Source organism: Lytechinus pictus, chromosome 12 (genome assembly GCF_037042905.1).
Source record: "Lytechinus pictus isolate F3 Inbred chromosome 12, Lp3.0, whole genome shotgun sequence".
NCBI classification, from domain to species: domain Eukaryota; kingdom Metazoa; phylum Echinodermata; class Echinoidea; order Temnopleuroida; family Toxopneustidae; genus Lytechinus; species Lytechinus pictus.
In genome coordinates this window covers 9,358,091-9,382,430 of record NC_087256.1, presented here as the reverse complement: position 1 = coordinate 9,382,430, position 24,340 = coordinate 9,358,091, and the positions used below count along the sequence as shown (strand labels likewise).

At 35.8% G+C, this 24,340-nt stretch overlaps 1 protein-coding gene across 2 annotated transcripts; it reads left to right on the top strand.

Annotated features, from left to right (window-relative positions):
- Nucleotides 1-171: 171 nt before the first annotated feature.
- On the top strand, nucleotides 172-24,124 carry LOC129273492 (nitric oxide-associated protein 1-like). 2 transcript variants are annotated; one of them, XR_010295236.1, is made up of 9 exons: nucleotides 172-354; nucleotides 9,975-11,597; nucleotides 12,137-12,430; nucleotides 13,131-13,357; nucleotides 14,759-14,890; nucleotides 16,178-16,294; nucleotides 17,510-17,627; nucleotides 20,678-22,607; nucleotides 22,752-24,124. XR_010295236.1 is itself a non-coding variant. In XM_054910532.2 (8 exons), exons 1-8 carry the CDS (start codon nucleotides 252-254, stop codon nucleotides 20,866-20,868), a joined length of 2,805 nt encoding a protein of 934 aa, XP_054766507.2. In that variant the 5' UTR covers nucleotides 172-251; the 3' UTR covers nucleotides 20,869-24,124. The 2 variants fall into 2 exon arrangements, 1 of the variants encoding a protein (XP_054766507.2); XM_054910532.2 differs by having other exon boundaries at nucleotides 20,678-24,124.
- The last annotated feature ends 216 nt before the right edge of the window (nucleotides 24,125-24,340 follow it).

Here is a 24,340-nt window from a genome sequence, read left to right as displayed (position 1 = left end):
TCTTATTATATGCATTTTAATGAGAACATACAGGTGTTTTGACAATTAGGCGTATCTGATCACTAACAAAGGTTTTTTCCTAGTCTTTTGCGTTTGCTGGCCATGTTGACTGATGTCCTGTATCCCGTTTATGTTTTTCCTTTCACCGTGTTAGATCTACTTCTGGGTTGGATTTCATTTTCCTGAGAATCGTTAGGGACACCGTAGAAAATGTGTTTCGCAAGGTATTTGGATAAGTTGTTTTTAATAAAATGGCTAATAATATGCTGAATTATCGATTTCTACAAGTAGTTCGCGTACCATGTGTGCATCGTATGATTAAGAGCTCATCATCTTTTCTTCCAGAAGTATTAGGTAAGAAAAATATGCTTAAATCGAACGGCTGCCGCTTTGGCCTGGCAATGCGGGTCGGCCGTCGGCCAACCTGGCACTTCCTTGCTGGTGCGGTCGCGGTGCGGCGCTAGCTTGCTCGCTTGTCCGTAGCCGTGGCGTGGCCGAGGTCATAGACATAGTGCCCTGCCATCCCCCAGACCCAGTCAGTGGCAGTTCAGTGGTTGATTGATAAGCAAGGCGAAATTTGCCATCAGTCATCAAAACCTGATAACCAAAATTAATAAACTATTTCGGTATATTCTGCAGTGCAGTGCTGCATGCTAAACTTAATAATTTTGCAAATAAAAATAAAATAGATCCAAAAATTCCAACTGTTAGGCCCAGGCCACTCATGGGATCAATGCATCTCGGGTGCGAAGGATTCATATGCACCTGGTGCACGCGAATTTTTCACACCCTTTTTACTAAAATAACTATGCCATTCCTTTTAAAATAATGTTTCTAATTGTGCTATGACACTTACCGAACCATATGGATCGTTTCTTGACTTCTCTTTGGTGTGTTTTTAAGAAAAAAAAGCATTTTCTCGTGATCTTCACGTAGATACCGCAGGGTCATCGTGGTTGTAAACTTTTGCTTGAAGAGGGCGCGCGATATTATTCACAAGATGTTTGTTTACGGTTCTGCAGCTTGTACTACTAGCTGCATTTTAGACACTCAGCATTATTTTCCTCTTTCTTTTTTTTTTTTTGCTGTCAAGCGGTATTTTCTATTGTAGCGCCATCAGCGATGATGAAAATAATGTAAAGAGTCGCCTTGAAATGAAGAAAAATTATGTCACATTAATTCGTTAGTTTGTTTCCTATTTTTTTGCACTTTTTTCTTCTTCCTCATCTATGATCAAAGGTGAATACCTTTTTTTGATATCTGTTCTAAAAGCTGGACATTTTAAATATTTTGTTCAAGTAAATAAATCAACAGAATAGTAATCAAAATGCGATAGAGCTGCCCGAGCTGAAAATTCTGATACAAGGACTTGAAAATAAAACATTCTGAGCACTTTTTATAACCATGATGAGGAGACCTATATATATATATATATATATATATATATATATATATTTATATATATATATATATGTATATGAAATAAGCTAACACGAGAAAAAGACGTTTTGGGGACTGTTAAATAAGAATTCATGAGTGGGATAGGTAACTATCTATTCTATTCTTGTTCGTTTTCTATTATTATTTGTGTGTTGTGTTTATTTTTCTTGAAGCACCAAAAGGTGGACATGTCCGCTAAGATATATTAACGAAGTCACCATTATTATCACAAGCTAACGGATCAAAATGCGAGCGTGAAACGTGAGCTTCTTTTTTTCTTAATTCAGTCTTAACGATACTTTTTCATCATATTTTAAAGGTGAATCTCATGATTCAAAATGATAAATGCTTGTCGCACGGGCAGAAATAGCGGGACCAATAGTTATTTTCAATATTCCGAACTGCATTCTGGACGTTGTATAAGCGCCTTTGTATAACAATTAAAAGGGTAGGCCTATTTACCTTACAAATTATGCGAGCGCTGAACTTTTGGACATTTAAACCTCAACAAATGGACATTTGTAAAATATGAACAACATCATAAATGTCACTTACAAAAATGATGCCAGCGCGAAGCTCGCGCTTAGAGTTTTTGATATTGATGACAGGACTGTATCTAAATGAAAAATAATGCGAGGGCATTTGCGCTTAAGATTTAAATTTGGGATTTGAAAAGTCCGACAGATTACCTATACTTTTAAAAGAGGAATGACCTCCAGAATTCAAGCGCGAAGCGCCAGTAGATTTATGTTGAAGTTTAGACCTAGAACAGGGACGTTGAACCTTTATAATCATGAAAAAGATGGTATTTTTACAAATAAAACATGGGAGTCTAATTTTGTTTTAGTGTTAATATTCAGATCTTCAAACTTGACATTTTCCTATCCCCTTCATCATCCCCTCTCCTTCTCCCTTTCCCCATTTTCGTTCTCCCTTCTTTTCTTCTCTCCCTTTCCCTTCCCTTTTTCGCTTTTCCTTTCCCTTCTTTTCTTTCCTTTCTCCCTCCCCTACTCTTTTCTCGCTCTTTCCATTTTTCTTTCCCTCTCCCTTCCCCTCTTCCTTTCTTTTGTTTTCTTTCTATTTTATGGTCTCCTTTTCCCTCTCTCTCCTCTACCTTTCCCCCTCCCCTGATCTGTCTTTTATTGTCTCTCCTTCCCTTTCCCGCCCCCTCCATTCCCTTTCTCGCTTTTTCCTTTCTCTTCTTTTGTTTCCTTTCTCCCTCCCCTACTCTTTTCTCGCTCTTTCCATTTTTCTTTCTCTCTCCCTTCCCCTCTTCCTTTCCTTTGTTTTCTTTCTATTTTATGGTCTCCTTTTCCCCCTCTCTCCTCTACCTTTCCCCCTCCCCTTTTCCTTTCCCTTTCCCTCTCCTTTTTTGTGCAAACATTAACACGAATATCTTGCTTCCTACACACACACACAAATGCCCGCAATCTAACACACGTAATGCGAAACAATCGGGACATTATCATTTTGTTCATATATATATATGTATATTTTCTCAATGAACATTTTCATCTATTTAAAGCTTTGAAAATTATTAAACAATGATTCCATAGGCGAAATCTCAATGATCATTAGGAAGGTACTTTACCCATTTTCATTTTATGTCATTGTGATTATTCCATACTAAGGCAACATATTTTGGATATAAAAATATGTGAAGGATATGTTCCTCTTCTGTTTTATACTTTAACAGAAAACATTTTGTTCAACCAAATTATGATTTGTATTTCCAAGTTCCATGTAATATTTTCATTGGAAAATCTCTTAAAGGTCAAGTGCACCCCAGAAAAAATTGTTTGAATAAATAGAGAACTATGTTGATTTTTGGTACAATTTCCTATTATGCGCCGACGACTTGAATCGAGAATGTTCGATAGGAAAATTTCGCATTTCGATTGTTGTTTGCGTAATTTCCACCGCAGTACGAAGGATGACTAAGGACGGACCGAGCGAAGTATCCTGGTTGAGATTTGGAGGTAAGCGATAAAAACACTTTAATAAATAATTTATAATTTCTTTTTCAAATAAACTTAAACCATACGATCAAGATTAACATAGTGGACAAATATTGAAAGGTTTGGCGTAGTTTAGTCCCTCACATTCGTGTGATGAATGAAAACGTCAAAATGCACTATGAAATCACATGTGTTGTGCGAGGTTAGTATACTAACCTCGCATGTTGTGTGAGTGAGGCCCAGGCCAGGGTGACCAGATTTTACAAAATGAAATACGGGACAATTGACAAAAAAGATCAACATTAAAGTAGGATACACAGTGTTAGACTTGTGAAAAATATAAAGAATTGGAAGGGAGGGTGAATGAAAGAATGAAGGAGAGAAGGAAAAGAGATGAATTCGGATTGAGAAGAAAGAGAGAAAAATATTATGAAGGGGAAAATGAAGAAAAGGATGAAAGAAAGAGAAAAAGGTTTCTGTCATTCTTTGAATTTAATTTAGATAAAATGGAAAAGAAAGGAAGGGAAGATGAATAAATGTGTGAACTTAGACAAAATAAAGGAGGAAAGAAAGAATGAAGGAAAGAAAATGTTTCCTTTATTCTTTGATAGAAAGAAACAAACAGGAAGTGAGGAAGGAAGGAAGGGAAAGAAAAAAAAAGAATAAGGGAAAAGAATTAGAAGGAAAAATAATATAAAGAATGAAAGAAAGGAGGAAAGAGAGGGAGGAAAGAATGAATTAAGAGAGGAGAGAATGAAAAAAACTATGGAAGGAGAGAAAGAACGAAAAGGAGAGGAAGGGAGGAAGAAGCAAAGAAAAGTTGAAATAAAGAAAGAAGGATGGAAATAAAAAAATTTAATTTAATAATAAAAGAAAGCAGGTAAGAGAAAGAATGAAAGAAAGAAAAATTACCACAGAGAGAGAAAGGATGGGGCTAGGAAATAAAGATAGATGGAACGAAAAAGGGCAAGCAGGAAGGATAGAAGGATGAAGAAAGAATGATAGAAAGAGGACAAATTTCAAGCTTCAAGCAACAAAAACAATCCAACCATCTAACAAAAATCATGATATTTAGTGTTTATATATATTTTTAAAAATTTGAATATATTTTTAAAATTTAAAAAAATTAAAATGTTTTAGAAATGAATAAAATTTCAAAGTGAAACCTTGTCAACATAAAAATTAGATGAAACATCGAAGCATCATACACAACAAGACTCAAAACGAAAGTTGAAACAACTAGATCTAGTTATGAAAACTCAATAACTTGTTCAGGACTCCGATTACATCTCCAAATCAGTAATCTGGGAATCCATAATATAATTATACAAATTTTTTGCCGACCTTGTGATTATTTGGGTGGAAAAACTGTTTATCATGTCATTGTTTGCACCATTGAGAATCTGCTCCGATCCTGCCTAGCTAGTAGCCTGCCACACACAGGCAGGAGGCCAGTTTGTTTGCAGTGTATTGGGTTAGCAAGAAAATCACCGCAGAACTTGCAAAAGTTTAGTTATAGATTTTATTGTTGTCTCTGCTTCGTCATTTGATGAAAATTTGTTACTTTTAAATGTATTAACTACATTTTGTTCAATATTCTGAAATACGGGACAAATAGGCATCCCGGGAAGGATTTGTCGGGACGCCGGGACAAAGGAGCAAAATACGGGACGTCTGGTCTCCCTGGTTAGGCCTTATTAATTTAGGATTAGGCATAAGCTGAAAATTACATCAGTCTTTATACATAGTGTTGACTGTTGTTGTTTGGGAGTTTAAAAAAAAAAGATGATTAGGCCCCTATTAGAAAATAGAAATTACATTTTTGTTTTCTCCGTCCAGCAGAACAACTGTCAAAATGGACTGCAAAGCTTTCGATCTACTAGGAGGTACACTCAAATTCAAGTTGGTTTTAGCAGAAAAATTATAAATCAACTCTGATTAGGACAACAGTTTGGCAAATTAATCTATCAAGTATCATGGGGGCATGCCAGCCCTTTGCTTTTAATTAAACAGTCAGTCCGCAAGCCCCTGTGTTATTGAGCAAATGAGCAAGATTTATCCAATTCCTCTCGTGGCTGAATTCATGTCCCTGCAAAATCTCGTGAATTGTGAAACTTTCTTTCTCAAAGAATTTAACCACTTTCTCCTTGAGTAATATTGATTATTTTTGTACCATGGGCAAGAGTAAATGTTACTCTTTTATATTGGTCATTTCTTTTGAATGAAGTATTTTGATAAATAAGTGAATTTTTTACCTGAAAATATGCATCAAACAGAATTTTCTTCCTCTGTTTTCACTTGCAAATTGTGCAACATTTTGTGTTTTAGGCACCAACATTATTTATATCATCAGAAAGCTCAAAATCTATACTTTCTTACAATGTCACTCTTGATATATGGCATCTTTTAGATGGGTCAGCAGCCAGCTTTTTCCATCAAGATGCAAGACGAGATTTCTGAAATTTCTGAGTAACATAAAATCCAGAGTTCTGATTGGCTGAATACTGTTTTCAAAACAAACAGGCGCGGGTAATTTGAAGAGATTACCACATGGTGAGTGTGACCTTGCAGAGGCCCAGTGTGGGGAACATTGGAATTTGCGTGGGTGTGTGGTCTCTATGACCAATCAGAGCGCAGTATTCTTGTTTTTGAGCTGCAAAATGTACTTGGCCTAGGAAAAGCTGGCTGCTGACCCATCTAAAATACATCTTCTTATAAAAATTATATCATATTAAAGCTTAGGTCTTCAGTTTTATCATGATTTAAAAATCATTTGTGCCCAAACAGAAATTAAGTGTGAAAACAACAACTTTTGTTGCATGAAAAAAATATTTCGTTTCATGTTTTAGATCAAAAGTTTTTCCTATATTACAACATTCTTTTAAAAATCAAAACACATGACCTGAAAGAATTATTCTTCTTCTTTACAAAGATACCAAAAACATGAAATTTGGTCAATATTTAGAGCAGCAATGGCCGAATAAAAAGAGGTGTTTTGGTTCGCACCAAGCTCATTAACTATGCAAAAACCCTCTAGTCATGAATATCACTTGGATAAAAGAAGCTACTTTTTCAGGGCTTGCGGACTGACTGTAAATAATACTATAGATCAAGATCTAGAATTCTAGTCACTTCAGGGGAAGGCAAGGAAAACACAGTCAAGGACACAAATGTTTTCATGGGTAGTCCCAGGAGCAGGGTTGGCATTATTTTTTATTTATTTTTAAAAAAAAATCGGATTTATTTGATTTAAATCAGATTTTTTTATATTTTTAAAACAATGCGCAAACACCACAAATATAATCCTTCATCGTGACATAAACTTTGAAATCATACATTTCACTACTAAAATCACTCTTAGCTTTTTATTTCATAACTAAATCTAGTCAAAATGGAATTTATAGAAAATATTAATGTCATGAAGATGCTAACAATTTCTGCTGTGTCTGCATCCTCTTATGTAGGGAGCTCTTATTGGTTCAATCCAAGTTGATGAACTGTCTTGGTAAGCTAATGCTGCATAGTTGGTGTCCCTATTCAAAGCTCTTAACATGAAATGAGGATCAGTTTCTCTGGAAGAATTCCATGACTCTGAGACTCGCATTCTCCATAGAGAAACATATTTACTTTCAAGCCAAGGACTGAAGATCATATGTTAAAGAAAACTGCATTTTTGTTTGTTTGTTTGAAGTTACCTCCTTTTGTTCTTTGAGCCATACATGTAGTTGGAACTTCTTGATTGTGTCAAAGCATTAACTTGCAAAGCTCTGACCGATTGGGTAAAAAAAGTTGCAAGTTGGTCTGAATACTTTCTTTTACAATAAACCTTAATAGTAGTATTTGGCAGTTCTTAGCAGTTTGGCTAAAAATGAGAAAATGGGTTCTACAGCTTCAACATTACTAGAGTGTATGTAAATGTACAAAAATAAATGCTCACTTTTGGCATAGGGCATTAAATGTATGGTTGTTGCCATGATTTAGTGTCATTTACCTACAGCATGCATACATTATTTTTTATACATGGATTACTGAATCTTTCTCAGTGTACCACAATCGTATACTTACAAGTCTGAACAGGCCTTGGTTCAAACCCATCCTGATAAAATTCTCTGATGGAATTCTAGCCTTATAATTATAAGTTCAGGGTTTCTTTTTTGAATTCCTCTTTAAATTTTTACATGTTTTTTTCTGAAGTACTATTGCTATATGGAAAGATATGAACAAGTTGTTAGTGTTGGACAGCAATATGTAGTAGTTCATGTGAATGATCAGAATAGAAGAACTGCCAATAACCCTTGACTTACTGTTATATATTTTTTTTTTAACTGTCCTCTAAAAACACTTGGATTTTGACATGAAAAACAAGGACTTTGTTTGCAAGCTATCAAAGAAAAATTTTACAGGGAAAATTTTGCTAGTCCACTCGTAAAAGTGGATTAAGGGTCTACATGTAGGTATTAACCACTTATAGGCTACAAGTACATCTTTGGTTTTGCAAGATTTATTTGATTTTATTGACTTGATTTTAATTGCTCTGAGTAGATATGAAGGGTTTATTAATGTTTGGATGATATAAAGTTGATAAAATCTTCTTTTGAGTCAAAAAATACAACTGCCACAAAAAAAATTAATAATTTGTATATGTTTCAATGGAAGTGATTTAAATCAATGATTTAAATAAAAATCATAGTGATTTAAATCGCTATTTAAATAATAATAATGATACATAACATTTATAAGGCGCTTACTACTGGTGTTTCTAAGCGCACTGTGTTCTGTTTATGGTTTGTACTTGGGTTAAAGAAAAAAAAAAAAAAAAAAAAAAGTGGCAGGGGATAATGAAACGGGTAATACAACTATACTAATAATCAAAAATCAAAACTGGTGTGCACCTCCAATTGACCGACCCACAACTGTGAATCATTTATTAAACAGGTAGGTTTTGAGTAGGGTTTTGATCACGATTTAAATCAGCCAACCCTGCCAAGGAGAGTCACAATTAATTCATTATTAATACTGCAAGAATCTTCAGAATTGAAGGAGGCAGTACAGCTTGAACAATAAGCTAAAGTGACTAAAATGAGAAAAAAAATGGGGAAAAAAAAAATAGTCCAAGTTTGACAATTTCTTCAATTGAATTAATGTTTAAAACCAAAATCAACATAAGAAGTGCTCTGGCAATGGCATTCTGCAAATTTTCATTTAACTAAATTACTGTCAAGATGAAGAGAAGAGAAGAAGGGGAAAAGAAGACGATGGAAAAAGGAGATATTACTAATTAGGAGGTGAAAGGAGATGTTTTAAAGGGGAATCCAACCCAAATAAAAACTTGTTTTTATAAGAAAAAGAAAAATCAGACAAGTTGATAGGTGAAAGTTAGAACAATGTTGGACAAACAACAAGAAGGTTATGAATTTTTAAAAGTTGTAAATATTGGTAATCACTATACTCATGGAGACTTCAAATTGGCCGCATATGGGATGTCATAGTGATGTATGGCAAGGACTACTCTTCCATGTACTCCAATACATATTATGGCTAAAATGTCATTTTTCCCAAAAGTTTTATTTCAAATTATATTTTTCTTTCATGAGGACATTAAACAATATACTACCTGGGTTATATTTAGATTACTGCCCCAGGGGAATGGGTACTTAGGAGAAAACCACAAATCACTGATAATAAAGTACATGGCCTATGGGAAAGTTGTCCTTGCCCCTTGTCATAATTTACTTACCCAGTTGCCAATTTGAAATCTACATACTACTAATGATCTCAATTTTAAAGCAGCTATAACTTTCTTATTGCTTGTCCGATTTCTTTCAAACTTTCACCATTTTTTTTTTTTTTCTTCTTCCCAACACAACATTTTACGGCCAAGGCTGGATTCTCCTTTAAGTAGCTCATTCGAATAGAAAATAATGGGGAGGGGAAGCTGGAAGAAGAAGACAAGAGTGAAAAAAGGGAATTAGAACTAAAGAAAAAGGAAGCAGAATACACCAAGTTCAGGGATCGTGTTACATTTCAGTTTTAAATGCATACATCAAATTGGGATAAATAAATAAATTCATGAAGAATAGTTTTTTTGTGCAGCTTGTTTATTTGATGTTAATTTAATGATAACATGCAACATTTATGTTAGGGTAGAAACAAATTTTATAGATGAACGAGTATTATCTGCCATTGTTGCATGAACTTTGGTAAGTATGTGCTCCATCCATAAACTAGGTCAGATCTGCTCTATTTTATGTGTATAGTTTGAGTGGAATCACTGATAGATTTGTCCTCCAATCACTCTGTAAAGTAGTGTTGTGAAGGGGATTTGAGAATATTGGGCAAATTAAGCTGTTCCATAGAATGTTCCTGAAGAATAGTTTTTGGGTGCAACTTGTTTATTTGATTCTAATTTAATGATAACATGCAACATTTGTGTTAGGGTTAAAACAAATTTTATAGATGTACAATTGCAATCCGTTGGACATTTGATTGTCTCTCTCTCTCTCTTGTGTAACTAGTCCATAACATATCACATAATGTGTCTACACTATTGGTATAACCTTAACTATTTTCTTCCAGGAAATCAAACGGGATGTTCCGTTGTCAGATGCATGCTTATCAGACTGAAACATGGAAGTGGCAGGGGAAGCAGGAGAGGACAGCTGAGCAAGATAGGTAAACACCGTACCCCAGGACCAAGACCTTCAACCACAACAGAGATAGTGACGGATGATGTTGCAGCAAGTGGTACTGAACGAGTCACTCATGAGATCGATAATCAGTACTTCGGTGGTATCCTTGATCGTCATTTTTCAGAGGGTGACCTACAGAGGGTGCCAAGTGGTGATTCTGTATCTAAGATGACACCTGCTGAGGACCTGAATGAGTTTGACTCGCAATATTTTCAAGAACTTGGTAAGAAGGATGTCAGTCACAATGACATTGGTCACAAGAGAAGTAGGATACCAACTGCAGTTAGTAAGTCAAGGAAACCCACACCAGGAAGAACTATAAGGGGACATTTTATGTTTAATGAAATTGACTTGAAATATTTTGATGACATAAGTTCTAGTTTTGTATATGAGAATACAGAGAGGAATTCAACAAGTGACCCAACTGATTTTAATGAATTTGATCAGCAGTATTTTAGAAGAGAACATGAACATGAGAGTAATCAAGCAACTAAGGCGTCATCGGAAACCCCTATGCCTGCAAAACGGTATATGGATACTTCTCTTTCAGAAGAAGAAATGTACAAACAACATTTATCAAGGCGCACACAAATCAGGAAGGGAGAAGAAGAAGAGTTAGAAAAGTGGAAGAGTAAATCATTTAAAGTACATGATCGGCCAACGCAGTATCAAGATATTTCAAAGGACGAGTTTGCGGACCATAGAGAGGTACATCTCATCACCAATTCAAGTATAGATGAAGTCCTTCTGGACAGCATCCCTCCTGATTTGAAAGGAAAGCTTCTTGCAAACAGGCAATGGGAGGAGCAGAAGGAAGAGCTAAGGGTATCCCACCATAATGTGGAGGATCTGGAGGAGAGTGTTGTATCCGCTCTTAAAGCTGTCAAGAAAAAACGTAACAAGAAACAGAAACCAAGAAGATCTAGAGATATGAAAGTGTTCGGCAGCGAAGACAAGGGTATTCCAGTAAGTGAGGTCCCCTGCTCTGGTTGCGGTGCTTTCTTGCAGTGTCAGGACAACAGCCGCCCAGGATTTGTGCCTAGTGAAAAATTCACAGAACTTGACCTTTCAAAACCAGTGAGTAACTCTGTCTGTCAGAGGTGTTGGTACATCATTCACCGTCACACAGCATTGAATGTGAGTGTTCCTCAGGACAGCTATTCGGACATCATCAAGGCTGTTCGGAAGAACCGTAGTGCCCTTGTGATCCTCATGGTTGACCTGCTTGACTTCCCTTGCAGTATCATTAAGAACCTCAAAGACCTCATTGGATCCAGTCGGCCCATTGTGATTGTAGGGAACAAGCTCGATGTCTTGCCTAAGGATGAACCGAAGCAGGAAAGGAGGTTGAAAGACCACCTGATGACTTCATGTGTGGAGATGGGAGTCTGTGATGCAGACAGGGTGAAGCATGTTGAACTCATCAGTGCGAAGTCTGGATATGGTGTGGAAAATCTCATCACTAAAATCCTGTCCTTGAAACCAAAGAAAGGAGATGTGTATCTTCTTGGTGAGTAGATTATTCCTGAATGCTTCATCTGCAAACAAAATAACATTTTGTCATTATGTTCGGAGTCTATTAGAGATCATATGTCTTTCATGCGTTAAAGTTCTTTGAGAATTATCAATCTTGATGAATTTAGATTAAAAGATTTGCATCTGATTTTGTCATTATGGATGAAGGGTCTTACATTTGAATTAATTTGACTGCTAATCTTAGTTACATTTTCTGTATGTCACTGTCTGATGATCATATAAAAGTTCTTGAACCCTATTGATATTTCTTCACAATTGCACGCTGTATTCCAGTGTGTTTGTGCATGAAGAAAAAATAATACATAGATCAGGGAAATGAATTGAGTTATGTTTGGTTTATCACATTGCATCAATTCCATATTTTTCTGATAAGACAGAGGTTGTGAAGGGCGATTGTTTTCACACAATGTTTCCCCCCTCCATTCCTACATCATTTCTGAACGTTTTGGTGCTGCTGTAGCACTGTGATGAAATTTATTTTACATTATCATCTCTGTGATACGTTCAAAACAGGCACAGCAAATGTTGGCAAGTCTACCCTATTCAACCGGTTTCTGGAGTCGGACCTCTGCAAATCCAAGGCTTCTGCATTGATGGGTCGTGCTACCATATCCCAGTGGCCCGGTACCACCCTCAATCTCCTGCGATTCCCCCTCCTCAACCCATCCAAGGAAAGAATGGCCCAGAGGATGATCAGATTGAAGAAGAACGCAAAGGAGGTGAAGATAAAGAAGAAAGAAGAAGAGACTGACAGGCTGAGGAGTAAGCTCGATGCTGAGGACCCTCAGCTCGTGTCATATGTGGAAGGTTTGTAAAAATACCACTCATTGATTTGTCAATTTATATCTTCTCTTCTCTCTTTTTCATACTCTAGTAGGAATTTTCTTTAAAATGCATTTACATGTACATATACTTAGATGGACAAGTCCACCCCAATATAAAGCTAATTTTAATAAAAATAGAAAAATTCAACAAGCATAACACCAAATATTTCATCAAAATAAAATGTAGAATAAGAAGGTTATGACATTTTAAAGTTTCGCTTAATTTTACAAAACAGTTATCTACAACCTGGTTGGTATGCAAATGAGGAGACTGATGACATCATACACTCACTATTTATTTTGTATTTTTTATATGAAATGTGAAATATTCAAATTTTCTCCTACTTGTCAAGTGAAACAACGATTAATTCCTCCCTGAATATGTGGAATTGTTTAATACTGTATGGTTCAGTCAAGTTGTTCCCTATTGTCAGATCTGTAAAAATATATTAAAATATAATAAGCAAAACTTTAAAATTACAACTTTCATATTTTACATCCAATTTTGATGAAATTTTCAGCATTATGCTAGTTTGACTTTTCTATATTGATTCAAATCTACATTTTCCTAGGTTGGACTTGACCTTTAAATAATACAATGTTGTTTATTCTAAGTTTTAATGTGCCCCCTAGTCATGGAGTGCTAGCTATATGACACATTTGATTTCTTATCTTACTCGTAGGTAATGTTGGGCAGACATTTAAGCCCAAATCACATGATGATGAGGAGAATGAAGGAGAAGAAACCTTGCTCCCAGAGGAAAGGGACCCGTTTGGTATGACCTTGGGTGTTCCACCTCCTGCAAGAGCTGTATCCAAGAAACAGGAAGTCAAAGTGCCATTCAGTCCCCTGGAGTTTGCAGAAAGCCAATGGTTTTATGATACTCCTGGCGTACTCTATCAAGAACAGGTGAGGAAATATTCTTCAAATGCTTTACACCCGTTGTACGACTGTTTGAATGACATGATGAAAAATAGTTTTGCCCTAAACTTAATCTTCTAAAATGTCAGATTTGGTTGATTCCAAAGTGATATTCTGATTGTGCTTTACTCATGTCATCAGTCCATCAGGATACGTACATGTACAGTATGTGATCAATATGTAGTTTGATTACAGACAATATGAAAGTTAATTTTGCCCTATGAATGTGGACAAGGGCGAATCCATGATAAGACGGACATGGCCAACAAATTGTCAGAATGATCAGACCTACATTTATTTGGTATCAATATTCAAAGTTCAAACGTATATTTTCAACATTTCTACTGTGTAAGTAAAATTTAAAAAACCTCCCAAATTCTCAATTTAAGGAAAAATGTCATGAACACGTATTTTTTATATATGACCTGAAAGAGTATGTTCTCCCAAATAATTTGATACCATATTTATGTGATATGCATTAATGCTTGGATGATCAGGAGGTATTCTTTGCAGCAATGTAAATTTTTAATTTGCAACAAAGTAAGGAAGGCATGACTGCAATGAATGAATCCAGATGTCAATGATGTCATAATCCTACATGGGTTGCATTAAAATCCATTTAAAAACACATTTCCAATGATTTACATTATAATTGCTTTTAGTGTCAATCCTCAAGACAATTTCATTGAAAAGGGACTTGCAATTATGTTTACTAACTCAAGTAGGATTATCACGTCATTGACATCTGGATTCATTAATTGCAGTCATGCCTTACTTTGGCGAAAATCAAAATTTACATCACAGCATAGAATACCTACTGATTAACCAAGCGTGAAGACATACCACATAAATATGGTATCAAATTATCGAGAGAAAATAATCTTTCCAGTCATATATAACGATTATGCGTTCATGACATATTTTTTCCTTAAATTGGGGATTTGTGAGGTGTCAAATTTTTTTACTCACACGTTATAAAGAATAATTTAGAGTGGGAGAATTGATTTTTTCTTTGTCTTTCCCCAGGTTGCCCATTGTCAGTATCACATCTAGGGAAATCGCTTCTGTAACCTAGAACAAAAATCTGAAGAAAAGATGTTCAGAATATTTCTTAGTCATTTGAAATGTTAAATTCTGAATGGTCTCATCGTTATCATGAAATAGTGTACCATTATTCAAAAGAACATTTTTTAAAATTGTATTGCAATTGTTTGTATTTCTTTTTCTGTGGCTAACAATTAACAAAGTCCATAAAGAAGGTAATATTGTGTTGAACTGAATCTAAAACTTTGTAAATTTTGTGGGTTTGGTATTTTTTTTCTGAAGGGGGGATGATAAAGTATAGCTGGATGTAACTCGTTTTTATTTCCTGTAATGAATCCTTATTAGGTTTTGACAAAGCTGAGCAGTGAGGAGTTGAAGTTGGTTGTCCCTAAGAAATGTATTCAACCTCGTTCTCTGGTTCTTAAACCTGGTCAGACATTCTTCCTAGGGGGTCTAGGAAGGCTAGACTATCTGCAGGTAAGTGTATTCAAAGGTTATAAAAATCATTGTGAATAGCAATTTGCCTTCAAGTACAAAGAGAATTCAAGAATTCAATGGAGAGTTTCTGTACTTTAATTATGTGAAATTACACTCGACTGTGGCATGCTTTTAGAGCAATGAAGTGTGACATGACTTTTTTTCTTTTGGTTGTTTTTCTGCAATTTAGCATTTTCATGACCATATTTCGTCTTGGGGGCCCATGGACCGATTCCCGTCAAATTTGGGTGCTGGATGTTTTTATTTTCATCACATACGATATCAAAATGCTGAAATGCACGATAGCTCAGTCGATAGAGGGGGGGGGTTTCAGAATTGGGTGACCAGGGTTCGATTCCCACTGGGTGCGTTAGTGGCCTTTGGTGGGGCATTTAAATCCTCATTACCAGGTCCCTCTGAGAGGATCTCAAGCTGTCGGTCCTCTCGTTGTTTCCTTGCAAGCATTCTTGCTTTCTTAGCAATCAGGTAAAACAATCACTACCATACTAAGCTTAATGAGAAACCTTCCACACACCATGTTTAACATGAATTTGTTCATGGTAGTAGCCCAAGGTTTGGCCAAGTGAATATCCAATAGGCCCCTTTAAAATCTGTCATTTGGCCTCATTCATTTCTGCCTGTTTTAATGGGGCTAAGTAGGTACTTATCCAGCAGCATCTTGGTGCCCATGAACCGATTCCCATCAAATTTGGGTTCTGGATGTTTTTATTTTCATCACATGTGGTATCAAAAATGTTGAAATGCAAAACAATATGTCACATATTTGAAGCCAAATTCAAGGGAAACATGAAATGCTTGTCCTTTATTAATGGATGGGATTTTGTATAGGAAGTTGTTAAAGATAAATTCCAGTTGTGGGAACGATCTCAAAATGACTTTTTACAGAATTTAATATAAGGATCACCAAAGTGTCTGTTTGTATGAATAAAAAATATGTGCCAAAGGATTCTGGAAGAAATTGTGTAATTGCTGAGAAATAAGCAAAATAAGCGCGGATTCGGTCACTTTCGTCGGGTCTTTATTCCAGCAATAATAATACAGTGTCCCACGTGTGCCTATCTGTGTTGGCGATCTTCAGTGTGATCGTTTTTTAGCTAGATATTATGATTTCACAAAGTTCAGTTTATGTAACTGTACCAGATCTAGCTCCACGATGATATATCACTACTTTACCTTGGTTTTACAGACTTTCTCACGAAATCAGTGTTTTACTGCAACTACGTTTATTTAGCTTTAAAGCATGTATGATTGTATATTTGTGTACAGGGAAAAGAATCAGCCTTTTTCACTGTCTTCTCGAGCCAGGCTCTTCCGATTAAGGTCGTTGACACACAAGATGCTGATGCTGTATATGCAGAGAAAGCTGGTTTCAAAACATTTGTGGTAAGTTTAATAGTGGAGACCAATCAACAAGTTGATTTAGAAAAGGAGAGATAAATTGAGCAAGCATAACACTGAAAATGTTATTAAAAATGGGATATGGTTAGAAAGATATGTAATTTTGAAGCTTTTGGTATTTTTAGAAAACTGATAATATGCTACACAGTGACACAACATTTTCTCCAGGCTTTATTTGTCTAAGATGTACATGTAGGGCAGGCAAAAAAGAAAAATTATTTACGGGGGCTACTTTTCACAACTTACTGCCTATCATCTGCAACATTGGATAAGCTTTAATATTACAATAAATGGGGATTTCTAGGGTTCCCTTTTTTTAGTTTCCGGGGCTCTTTTTAGCATTTTGGTGTTCTAAATCGCCCCCAGCCTCAGTGTAAATTTTCTCCTGATTAGGGTTGCAATAGGGTGTTGTGTTAGATTTTGGTAGAGTATAGTGTTAAATATAAGTTTGAAGTTGGTTAGTGTGTGGCATTTATAGCGGAGCAAATGTCATGGAACCATGGCAGTAAGCAGAGAGAAAGAAAGACAATATCATGTCACACACTATTTCTTTTAGATTTTATCACATATAATATCACATGTTTCCTTTTTTGTCTTCAATAATGTAAAATATGGTTTGAGCTTCTTTATTTTTATTGAATCAATGAAAATTGAAAATGCTATGAATATTAATTGTCTTTTAGTATTATTTTTTTTGGGGGTGATGTCATTGGTTCCTCATTCGGGTACCACTCGTACAACTGTTTAGGAAAACTAAGCAGAAATATGAAATAAGCATTCATTTCAATGTGTTTTCATAAATTGAAATTAATATATATATGCGTTTGATTTTCTCTCTATGCATTAAGTGATATTGATATTGGGATGCACTTGACTTTAGGACTTATATCTTGTTTATGAATACCAAGTGAAACAAATATAAAAATGGTCAATCCAGATAAGCACACATGGGTACATGACCTGTCAGCCTGACAGAATCCCAAGCTTGCTTCACTAATTACTAAAAAAGTACTCATTTTCTTTAAGAATTATTTCATACACATTTTATATTTTATAACTTGGGTAGTTATTGTTAAAAAGATTCTGTTCAAACTCATTTTGCTATTACCATCGCAAGAAGTTATGTTTAAGACAAGAGTAACTGAGAGAAGCTGAGCACATGTCATTGGTTATAAGTCCATCTTCTGTTATCATCACCAGGTTCCTATTGGAGGTCATGAGCGCATGGAGAATTTCCCATCATTGGTTCCGACAGACTTCACACTCACCGGGATTGGACGACACATGAGTGTGGCTGACATCCTATTCTCTTCAGCAGGTAAGTTCGATTTGTGGTTTCCCAACCTGAAACCAACAATTATGCCCTGTTTACATTAAGTCTCTGATCATCGCAGGGTGCCAGTAGGGTGTCATGTCTTACTAAACGTGCAATCTTCTTTGGGTGGCATACGACAATTGTACAATTTTCATACAGATATGAGAACATCGCAAGGTCTCCAAGCGTTTTAGTTGGATGTTACAATTTTCTTCAGAATTGTAAGATCGCATCCCCTGAATACATTCTAGGGTATTCTTAAAATCAATGCAGGGTCATAGTATGATTAGTTCAGGGGCGTTGTACAATGTGCGGGCATTTTACCATCATTGCAGTAACGTCATACAATGTTCAGACATCCTACGATTAATGCAGAGGCACCATTCAATATGTGTACGATCTCTATGAGGCCTCAGAACGGCATCCTCCTACATCCCTCTACAACGCCCAACACAGAAAATCGTATAATGGCTGTAAATGACTTAAACATCAAGATTGTAGCCCTTAGCCACCAACGATGCCCCCTGAAAAATTTATAATTTCCATCATATGATGATCGTAGTGCATATAAACAATGCACAAGTTACAAGGCAAGGTTCTCTGTAAAATGTCCACAATTTTCGTTTGCATGACTTGCAAGAGGGACCCTTCCTGTGTCCTTTGTCAAATTATGAAGTCATGAAAGTTGAGCTGAGTGTGTCAACAGACCCTGCAGAGGTTGCCCACCTGCTTGAATGTACCTCAAACCCTGGTAGGGTGTTTCACAAAGTGTTAAGTGTGACTTAAATGTCGCTTAAATGCTTACACGCACATGATTTGTAACGTGCTGTCTTTGATTAATACGCAGTAGTGCTCGTCATCTTAGCATGATTTGATCAATACAGTGATGCCTTTTATACAGGATGCATTAAGTGCAACTCAAGTCACACTTAGCTCCTTGTGAAACAACCCCCCCCCCTTTAGTTTTCTCGTTATTTAAGGCCAGCATTCAAAAGGGAGTGTTCAAAATGTGTATATACTGATGGATATGCAGGGTGCCTTTTGACTTCAACATGTTGCTCACACTCATGCCACATGCTGAAAGCCCTCAAAATGATACTTGTGCCCATACTCTGAGACAATGCCAGTACTATCAGCTTTCCTCTTGTATCGACTGCTATGATTCTGCCTCGCAAGATGTGCTAGCTATTGCAGCATGTACACTCTGCCAAACTGCTAGCTATACATATGGTTATAACAGGAGCGCAGCTAGTTCTTATGTTTCACACGGGTGAATTTGTACATCTCATTGGCTGGGCTGCGGATGCAAGTCTTCCCTCTGTCTCTCCAATTGACCCACACATTCTACATGTATGCAGATGCATGAGAGCAAAGTTTCCTCAGTCAGTAAAGCGTTATTTGCCATTCTCATTATCGGGCACACACGAATGTTCTTTTTAAAACTCATGGTATTCTTAAGATACATGATCTTTACCATTATAATCTTGGATCTTTTACGTACAACCTTAGTAGATATGAACTACCAGACGTATTCTATTCTATGTTTACAAGAAATATCAATATTCATCACTACCCTACAAGATCTGGTGGACTTTTCCATTTACCTAGAACAAGGACATTATTAACAAACAAACTGGTCATATCTTCTGGCATCAAACTTTGGAACTCACTTTCACAAGCTTTACGAAATAAGCCAACTATTCATAGCTTCAATAGAGCATTTTTTTAAAATGTAACTAATAACTATAACACTCAAATCATTCATCCTACTTAGGATATCTTGTGGATCTTCTGTTCTTCCGGATGTCCCCCCCCCCCCTCCCCGCCTTTATTTCGCTTCTTTTCTCGTCTGTGTCTCTTTTCATTCGATCTACCTGTGCATATTCGTTTTTTGTTTGTTCTTTTGTTTGCTTTCTTTTACTCGTTTTTTGTCCTTAGTTTTTTTGTTTTTTTTCAATTTGTCTGTTCTTGTACTATTTTGTATGTTTTGTTTAGGTATAAGTTTTTGTCATGCCTTGTTCTTGTACCGTCCTGTTTTTGTAACGTTTTGTTTTGTGTGTCCTTTTCACTTTTTCCTCATATCTTGTAATATAATCCAGCCTTGTTTATCTTTTACTTGGGAGAATATGTTAAAAAAATATATTTAACAAGGATTTACCTTTAATTTCTACAAGAAAGATATGATGATTTGTATATTTTGAACTTCTACAAGAAAGATATGATTTGTATATTATATATATTTATATTGAACTTATTGAAGGAAACCTTCAATAACAAGCTTTGCTTTTCAGAAGGTTTTTATTTCATTTCATAACGTTATATTATATTTGGCTTTACTTTGTAACTTTGTTGAAATTTTGGAATGATATAAATTTGTTATCAATCAATTTATCAATCTGCCTGTCGAACCAAAGGTCGGGGGGTTCAAGTCCACCCCGGGCAGATGATGACTGAAGCCTGTGTTCTGTGTAAATGTCTCTCCCTTGTTTTGTAGATGCAGGCTATGTTACAGTGGAAACACTTCATCTCTCAGATAGGACGTTAAATGGAGGCCCTGTGTAGAGGAGAGTCACCACCTTTGCACGTGAAGAACCCACTGCACTATTTGTATAAGAGAAGGGGGAAATCCTGGTGTAGTGGTCCACCTGCACTCTCTTAATCAGTTATATCGGGAGGAGAGACCTGCGGGTCATAGTGATTCAGTAAAGGAAATAATCTGTTGTCTCACGATGCAGCAAACTGAAATTGCGACATTTCGACTGCACCTGCTAGTCTTCGTCAGGCAATAAAGTGGACAATCGCTGCGTGTGCCTTTTATATCGTAAGCTGCGTGCCGTCGGTGCCGGAACCGCCGCGCTATGATTGGTCGGAGCAACTGACCAATCATGGCATCATTGCCATAATATCTTGTGCTGGTTGAATATTAATTATAATATGAAAATTCCAGTTTAGCATGCACCATCATCTTAAATGCCAGGCACAAATTTCTCCATGAAATTCTTTAATACTTGTTATAAAAGTTTTTTTCCTTTTCTTTGTTTCTATTTATCCAGGATGGGCAGCAGTCACCTGTAATCAAGGAATGGCAGTTCATCTTCGTGCCTTTACCCCTGGTGGCTTGGGGTGCATCCTAAGGACACCTGCTCTCCTACCCTATGGCTTCTCTTTGAAAGGGACGAGAAGATCCAGGAATTCTCCATTCTATAACGTCAACAAGCAGAAACTATTAATGTACATGAGATGATAGAGCCGGATTCCCTCTGCTATGGCTTTTAATTCGAGATGTGCAATGATGTCAATGGGTTCTGCTTCCTGGAATGTCATCAAGCAGGACTATCAGTGGACATAAGATGTTGGCACCTTGTACCTAGGCTTCCTGATCTGACTAGAAATTGATCCAGGATATCCGGATGTCGAGGCCTACACTCTACTGACTGCATTATCACACCTCAAGTACAAGGATGGCACATCCTAGATGGCATTTCTTGAGGAAATGCAAGACTGTCCAAGGCAGCCCCCCTTGTAAAATGTAGAAGCTTTCAACATGCATGATAAGGTGAAACCCACTCCCTCCTTTATTGCTAATTCTGTCTCCACTTCATATATTAATGATCAAAATCTCTTCATGTACATCAGATGCTAAAGCCTGCTCTAACATTTACAATTTATCCTTGAGAGAAAATGACAATTTATTTTATGAGCATCTTTTTGCAAGTCCTGCATAACAATTCTCCTCCACTCTAATGCCTTGGAAGAAGATAAAGTGTGCCATTAAACTAAAGTTCTTGTGATGACTCAACTGGAATTGAACCCATGATATCCCTTTCATGAGGCAGTCATGCTACCATGGAGCCATCATCACTGGTAAAAGATTGTATGAAGACATGCTGTTCGTGGACAGTAGATGAAGGAAATCCCTCTTTTGGGAAGAATGCATTCAAACAACATTGATGAAAGAATTGCATGTAAGTCTAGCTTTATTGGGTTTTTTTTTCACAGCTACATGTTCATAGTTGATTATTAAGGGCTTTTAACCTGTTGGAAATTGGCTGATTTTGTTATAACATGCATTTTCCTTTATAGACCTTTAGCCATCGTACATGAGGGTGCAGTTTCTACAGGACCCCTTGCTGGATGCCAATAGATGACCACAATGATAATGATTTTAATAGTCCAAGTAATGAGGAACGTGATGGTAATAATGATGATAAATATGCTATAAATTTGCTATAATAGAGTTTAATGTAGTGAATACTGGTGATATTAATGTTTTATGAATAATGAGAAGATGAAATTATATTGCACCATTCAGAAAGTTTTAATCAGTTCACTATTATTACCCCAGATGTACATGTAGCTGGATCTTTCTTTGTTTCATGTTAGTGATTTGAAACATCTTAGTTGTGAATGGTTTTCATGTAAAGGTAATGAACATTCTCAATTTAAGGGTTCAAGATAAAACATAGGTCATAATGAGAAAATGACAATTGTTGTAAAAGAGACAAGAGTGGACCAGTATTTCCTAACTGGTGGAGGGGGCACAAAAATGCAAAATTCATTGTTCAACTTGTAGTGACAAGGAAAATAACATTCGCACTTTGAAAAGCACACAATTGGGTTGGCTACCCACAAATCTAACAAAAGACGTTTTATGGGACAATATTGGGCGCATCTCACAGAAAAGAAGTTACTTTTAATGTTCTTTACATAATTAAAGAGGACGCATTTGCCCGTGTCCTTCCCCCATATACTATAGGTCCATAAGTAAAGTTTGTTTAACATGCATATATACTGTATGTAAATTCCCAGTTGAAATACAAGTGATAGTATAAAACTTCTATTAAAACACAATGAAGATGAACAAATATTGGAGAAATGATGTGATGCAAAGAACAAGAAATTGAGCCTCTTGACGAGAGTAACTTTAATAAATAAAGTATTGTTAATTACAATAACAAATACATATGATTGCTAAAAGGATGAGTCTATACTTGAAGGAAATATGAGGATGATTGAATAACATTGGTTTCTCAATTCCCACCTGTGTACTATTCTTGCTTTCAAAACAATCTCTACATTTATATAGTTAATATGTACATGTATGATAATCTTTGAAAGCAAGAATAGTACACACCTGGAAAATATTTGTAAAATTGCCTGGGAGAAATAAACATTATTTCCATCTGTCATTAAACTAATCATCAGCCTAAAATTCACTTTTGATTATTTGATAGTTCTAAATAAATAATTCTACATTCAATAACTTGTTTGAAAGAAATGCTACCGGATTTATTTTGATATGGTGGGGGAAAAGTAAAGAAAACAATCCTTGATTTTTTTTATATGGATTCATTTTTTGTCATCATCAAGTCCAGAGAATTTCCTGTTGAGACATTCCATTAATTTGATATCTGTAACAACTAAAAATGGATGAGGTTTATTTGTATAGTAAAGATCTCAAACACTAAACTAAAACTCTCTATTCACCTGTTTGTGTGGTAGTGTATAGGGGTTTTCCCAGTCTTTACAATTGCATTGGAAAATTATGTTACATAACAATGCCTTATTAGTACATGTCTCTACATGTAATTGATCTGGCAGCATCATATGGAATGTATACTTGTCAAACAAGCAGTGGTAATGTGTGACTGTTATCGATGCTGATGATATTCTATTTGTTCTTTCTATTGACATAGATCTTAACAGAGCTGAGGTAAAGCAAACATGACATACTTTCTTTCTCATATGTGCTCTCCTCCCCACCCCATCTCTGTCTTTTTATTTCTAATTTTCAGTGACTCTCTCTCTCTATCCCTCTCTTGTTGTCTTTGAAATTGATTATTTTCTTATCAGCTCCATTACAAATATGGATACAATTTGTCAACACAAAATTTAAAAGAGATGCAGAGAGAGAGGGAGAGGGAGAGCAGGAGGGAGAAAGGGATAGATATTGAAGGGAGAGAGAGAGAGATAGAGAAGACAAAAACAACCATTTCATATAATTATACATTTTGGATTAAACTAATACTTGTCTCTTGCTTGTTTCTTCTCTTTTTTTTACTAATAAGAGCTTACCAATCAGAATGATAATTGCTTCTTGTAGATTGGCACAGATTTCTATGCACTTAACAAACACTTGAGAACTTAAGAATGCACAAAGGTGAAAAGGAATGCCTAAGTTTATAATATTAATATATTTATATTACCTAAATTGATGTAGATGATCCGAAATGAGAATTTATGTTTGCATAATGCTTATGATATGTACTTTGTTATGCAGTCTATTTTCCTATTGCTATAAATGAAGAATTTAATAAGCATTTCTTTGATAATTTCTGTGTTAAAAGTGGTATTCAATTGTTCATTCCTCACACTATACTTCAAGCAAAACGATGAAGATTTCTTAAAGATGGAATTCAGTATTCTATTTTAATGATGAAACTACAGCTTAGAAATATAACATCTTGTTAGCATCATAAAATACTCCCAGTTTCAGATGAGCTCTTTCTTCTTCTGTTTTTATCTTCATAATTTTACTTGTCATATATCAATTGGTCAATTCAGTAAAAATAATTACTTAGTTTAGTGAGGTCATTTTGAAGAGAGAGGAAGAACAAGAAAAGAAAGATATAAAGAGATTTAGGATGGATGGAGAGAGAGAGTGAGAGGAAGGGATGAAAGAGCATAAAATGAATAGATAGCAGAATTAAAAAGGA